The following is a 6,000-nucleotide window of genomic DNA, read 5'->3' on the forward strand; positions in this document are numbered from 1 at the left end:
TTTAAACAAGGGAAAAGCAAAGCCAGTGAGTTGATTCTACCTACTCCCACCATTCCATCCCGAAGCTCAGTATCTTTATCTAGATATTTTGGAACTTGATGATCCTTGGGGTCCTTTCCAACCCAAGCCATTCTACGATTTTACAGCTCCTCCTCATCTTGTCACCTTACCTCCAGGACTCCAGGTTGAAAGATTCCTCACGCTGTGAGGAAAATTCTCATGCTGGAAAATTTTAGACAGTGGGCCCTCTGATTAGTTTTCTTGCATCTATATCTATATCCATCTATATCTATTCACTGCCATATGAATCAGTTTACCCTCTTTCCCTCATCTCTCATCCTTGCTCATGCATCCACTTCTAAGCCTCATTTCTCACCATTCCTCATAACTGTTGCATTCCCTTCCTCTTAATAAATAATAATATTTAAAAAATCTAAATACTGTTTCTGCCAGCTTCTATCACCTCCTTTTCCACAACAAGGATGTGAAAAAGAATATTCCCAGCCAATATTTGAGAAGATATGCTTTTATCTTGAAAAAAAAATGAAAAGAACTACAAATGAAATGACAGCCTCTGCAAACAGCCTCTGAAAAGCAGCTGCTGGGTAAGTGTCAGATCACATAAACCAGTGGAAACAACCAGCTCTCACAGAACTGTTGACTTGCTCTGTGTGCACGGATTACAAAGTAGTTCATATAGACCTCCGACTTGCTGCTATGCTTGGGATGCCTGACTGAAAAGAAGCTCCAGAGACTCAGCCTGTCAAGCCAAGAGGAATGGCAGCGGTTTTGCACTGACCAGAAAGCCCAAGAAGTGAGCAACAGACCGCTCTACAGAAGGGAAGGGCCACCCCCAGCATTTGTGCTGTGGGCAGGGAGTACCTGCGGCAGATCCCTGACAGCGCATACAGGAGCCACGCCAGTTGCCAGGCATAGATGACATTCCAGATGAGGAAAGTCCAGCCAGCTGGTGTGAAGTCGGTGCTGTACTTCTCTGAGATGTTGCCAGGGGTTGTCCGGAACAGACCTGGTAGTGAATGTTATTGCAGCCTAATGTATTATTACATACTAAGGATGGGGAAAGACTGCTGATTTTCTCAACCTGCAATCTTCCTCAAGGTTTAGTCCACACCTCAATAGGTCCTGAGAGGATGCCCTTGTTGAAAACAAACCGCACGCTGCAATTGGCTTCCTTTTAAAAACCCATTACAGGATTACTGTCCCATATGGGGAACCCCGAGCACCTTTCTCTTGCACAGAACCAGAAAAGCCAGTTGTGTGCAAAAGCCAAAGAGAAGCACGACTCTCATTTCTGACAGCATGGGGAGCATTTTGAGCCGGGCAGCATGCAAGCCGAGCACCATCCTCTAAAAAACCCACAGCAACAGGACCTGGAAAGCTTCCACCGGGAATACAAGGGCAACATATGTAAAAACAGACTTTCACCAGCAGATACATCCAGACCATTTGCTTTGATTTCAAGGGACTGGAAGAGGCTCTGATGGTTTGAAGAAGCAAAACTGATCTAAGGCATCAGAAAGTGATGCAGTGCACAAGACTCATCTCCCTGAACAAAAAGCATTCGCTTGCATTACCTTTGAAAAGACCAGTGGCATTTCCAGCATTCATTATCACCATGGCTGTGAAGGTAGCCAGAGACAGCAACATCACAAAAATCTTGAGCTTGGGCATGGAGTCCATTTTACCCTGAAAAAGGATAAGAGATTTTGTTTGGGTATACTAACATATGCTTCATTTTGTTCTCCAATTCAGAAATTGTTTTAGTAGAAGAAATGAGGTTGTAAGTTTCCCAGTTTTAGCTGCTGACTTGTGTTGGTATTTTCGCTTCTTCTCACAGCAGAATTCAGGAACCATGAAGATGTGGCACTGAGGGACACGGTCAGTGGGCATGGTGGGGATGGGTCAGTGGTTGGACAGGGTGATCTTAGTGGTCTTTCCCAACATTTGTGATTCTATGATTCTTCATGAATTACCTGCTCATCCACTGGTTATCAAAATAATTCCAATGCTTCAGCAGGTCTTCAGAACTCTGTGGATTGTTAGTTCTACATACAACATCTTTTCAGCTTTGTAAGTAATGACTTGAGCTCTCCCAAGTGATCTCCATTAGTAAAGACATTGTTCTATCAAGGAAAAGTTACGTAAAACTATGTGTACACCCATCCACAGCATGAGCAATAGCTTTATTTCCCCTCACAGCCCAGCACTTGAGCTGCCTTTCCTATACAGAGACACTTCAGTGCCTCCTGGGGTTGGCAGAAATAACAACGGAGCTACTCAGCATCTAACTCATAAATTCCATTTCCCACTTCAGTGCATAGTTTTACAGTTCTGGGCTTTTTTTTGCAAGTCAGCTGCATCCAGATACAGCAAAAACAAGCAGGAGAGGAAATTTTGTAGGAGACTGAGTTTTCTGCTAAATCCATGAGCATCTTTCCTACCCAGTTCCATCTAAACAGAAAAGGTCCATTCGTTTTCATGAAAAACTTGCATGTGTGAACTCAACTCAGGATATCAAATCCCAATGAGATTTATGGTAGACAAACCTCCGAACAACTTATTGTCTTTAACAGAGGTATGCTGAGCTAGCAAATTCTGAGAAGGAAAATCCATTTGTAGTATCAAATATGTATTTCCTGACACAGGAAAACCTAACCTACAGATTTCTGAAAGCTTGGGAAATACAGCAGAGGAAATATCACTGCGTGCTTGCCCTGCTCTTCTATTTTTTTTCCTCTTGAATACTGGTTGTCAGACACTGAGTCAGTATTCAGGGCTGACCACTCCTTCCATCTCACTGCCCAGCCAAGTCTACGTTCTCCTGATGGTTCTGTAATTGAATTTGGCACCACATTTATTTTTTATTAGCATATTTGGAAGAGACCTGACTGCACAGCTTCAGAGAAACGTGTGCTTGCTTAGGGAAGCCCAAGAGGAAAGCATTATTTTACCCCCTGTCAATAGCTTCACCACCCATCTCTCACCTCCTGCCTCCCTCTAACGCACGGCTGGCGATGAAAGCCTGCCGTATTTCCCTGCCTGCAGTGACCAGCCACAGACGCCCTTTAGAAGGATCAGAAATGTTACTCACAACGATCCGCTCAGCGCAGCGCTGTGGCAGCACCTTACTGCTGTAGTTCAGCCACCACGGGCACTGAGGTCTCCTCTGCTTGAGCCAACCTACAGAGGTTTTACAGAACTTCCAGCAGATCAGCACCGGAGCATTATTTTCGGAAATCACGGTGGTTAGGAATGCTTTCTGAGTTGCAGCCTCCGATTGGCTACAGCTTCCTGAAAGCAAACACTTATGCAAGAGAGATACAATTACTTAACAAGGGACTTTTATAACAGCCCAAGCGACGCATGTTGCAAACTGGATGATAGACAGAAGCTAAAGAATGCCCGCTGTGTCCTGCTTTGTGCTGCCACAAGGAAGGAATAAGCACACCAGGGCTCAAAAAAAACCAAATCACACTCCTGGGAGGGAGGGAGCAGGAATCACCTCCACCTGCATCTCCACCTCCTACAGGGCTGCAGTCACCTCAAATCCTCTATCTCCCTGTTGTCAATTGAAAACGTGCTTCACCACTGAAACACCATTTCTCATATGCAACTACAGCACCTATCAAGCTGGCAGCACAGCAGTAGATCCCCAACCACAAGGGCAGTGGGTAAAGTAGCACCAAGCACTGAGGTGTTGTCATCTGTTTAGAGGCAACATCATGGGTTTGAGAGTGAATCCTGCTTGGGATTCCTTGGGTTTTGGGTTTTTTTGGGGGGTAGTGGGGAAAAAATAAACACAAGAACATGGATGTGCATGGAGTTGGCTGTGGGAAAGAACCAAGAATCCAGCCAGCACTCCTGCCCTATGTTATCAGTGCAAGCCTGAGGTCCACCCTCTGAAGGTATTTTGATGATGAAACCAGCAGCTTCAGTATGATTCAAATCAGAGAATATACACTGCTCAGAAAAGCATATATTCCATACACACACACACTTTCACTTATCAGACAGTCCAAATCACCCCAGCGTGATGTCAGGCATTCCATTTCCATCCAGTGAACGATTGAAGTTCTTTACAGCACAGTCAGCTTTATCTTACATGTGTTGCCAAGGCACAGCTGATCAGTTAGATGCATATTAATATGAATCCAGGGCAACTTCCATGTGTGGAATTTGCTGCCCCATGTTCTTACTGGTTATTACACAACGAGTTTTGGTGACAGATCGTGGTGTCATCATACCAGTAGCCTTGTCCTCTTGCCACAGTAAGCTAAGCACAAACTACAGACTCATATTCTGGGTTGTAAAGAGTTATTTCTCTAAAAGAAATTGCAACACAGGTCTTGGATAAAATATTCAGAGTGATTCTGTCACGCAGCTCTACAGATATCCCCCAAAGTATGTTTTTTAAAGTGCAGAGGAATGTGCTCAATGTTTATAAATGCATGAGTTAAAACTGAACAACTCTTGCTTCACCAGGCTGCACAGCATTCCCACAAGAGGGAATTCTCAGTACAGCTGCAGCTCTAAGGTACCATACTACCAGACTTCCCATATAGAAGTGCCCTACCTTTCTGGTGTAACTTCACAGGGAGATATCTTAGAGCTCCACTTTCCACCTGGGTTTCAACTGATAATCTTTGCCAGCCTCTGGAGGAAGAGTGTTACTTTCAGGCGAGTGTGATAAATGCCATTACACACACACACCAGCTAAGAAAGAGCTGTTTGTACAAATATTTACAGACAGAAGGACTTGAGATGATGGCCTCCAGTTGTGTCATGGGAGGTTCGGGTTGGGTGTTAGGAAATATTTCTTCTCAGAAAGAACAGTGATGCAGTGACACAGGCTGCCCAGGGAGGTGGTGGAGTCCCCATCCCTAGAGGTGATCAAGGAACACAGGAATATGGCACTGTGATTTAATGAGGAAATATTGGTGATAGGTGAAATTCCAGTTCACATAGAATGGCTGCTATGGGACCACACTCAGCTGTTGCTGCCCTGTGCAATAGAAAGCCATGTAAGCACTTACAGAGTGCAGAGCAGGCACGAGCAGATTTGGCACTGGAATTAATGCCCTGCTGACAAGAGGAAGTTCTCTTTCAAACATGAATGCTCTGCTAGCAATTGAAATAAAACGTGATGAGCACAGACAGCCTGAGTCCCAGTGCAGAGCACACAAGGAGGGAGCCAATCACTTCCTAACTACAAATACCACAGCAGAGACCCTGTCCTCAAAATAACCTCATTTGGCATTGTGCAGGAACTGAAACAAGTTCATTTTTAGGCAGCTCACCCACTTAATGGCACACAGTGTCTTTAGCAGGGAGCTCCAGAAAGCAAAGCACCTGACAAGCCACTTAGCAGGCACTCTCCCTCACCACAAAGGCTAACGTTATCTAGGACAGAGGTGTTTCTCTCTTATCAGGTGATCAGCCCAGCGATTGAATAAAACCGGTGCCAGGAGGGCAGTTCCATCCCCTTGTAGCCAAGAGACTCCGAATAAAACCACCTACGAGAAGCTCACAACACAAAAGAAGCGCCTTTTGTTCCCATCAACAGCGATAGGTCTGAATCTCCAATGCATTCTGTGCGCTCCCACTCCAGTTTAATCTTTGCAGCCACTTGCTTTCAATCCAGACTTTTCCAAACGCCCACACCAACCCATGAGTTCTAATTGGAAATCATTTTCAGGCTAAGTTCTGCAAACATTGAGAATCAAATGTACTAATCTTCCAGCAACAGCTCAAGCATTCTAATCCCATGGTGGGTTAATCTGGGTGTCTCCAACGGCATGGATTAGCCCTGCTGTAAAGCTGGAAGCGATGGGATTTGACCACACGAACCAGGATGGCACACAGTGGAGAGGATCTGAGTTAGCAACTCCCTTCGGGTATTTTAAGAAGGAAAATCTGCTTTTTATTATCGCAGAATGAAAGAGATCCAGCCTCTGGCAGCAGGACACAGGCTGGGGGGGG

General features: G+C 45.0%; 1 protein-coding gene across 1 annotated transcript in view; it reads right to left on the bottom strand.

The window, feature by feature from the left end:
* Positions 1-6,000, bottom strand: part of LOC122157581 — a 32,810-nt gene that overhangs the window by 5,080 nt on the left and 21,730 nt on the right. The window contains exons 3-5 of the mRNA XM_042813392.1: positions 3,113-3,325; positions 1,596-1,707; positions 883-1,027 (exon numbers count right to left, since the gene is read on the bottom strand). Of these exons, the coding sequence (XP_042669326.1) occupies positions 883-1,027; positions 1,596-1,701 (251 nt within the window). The 5' untranslated portion in view covers positions 1,702-1,707; positions 3,113-3,325. The remainder of the gene's footprint in view (positions 1-882; positions 1,028-1,595; positions 1,708-3,112; positions 3,326-6,000) is intronic.

Source organism: Centrocercus urophasianus, unplaced genomic scaffold (assembly GCF_019232065.1).
Source record: "Centrocercus urophasianus isolate 14NV4802_14NV808 unplaced genomic scaffold, USGS_Curo_1.0 seq_10, whole genome shotgun sequence".
Taxonomy (NCBI): Eukaryota; Metazoa; Chordata; class Aves; order Galliformes; family Phasianidae; genus Centrocercus; species Centrocercus urophasianus.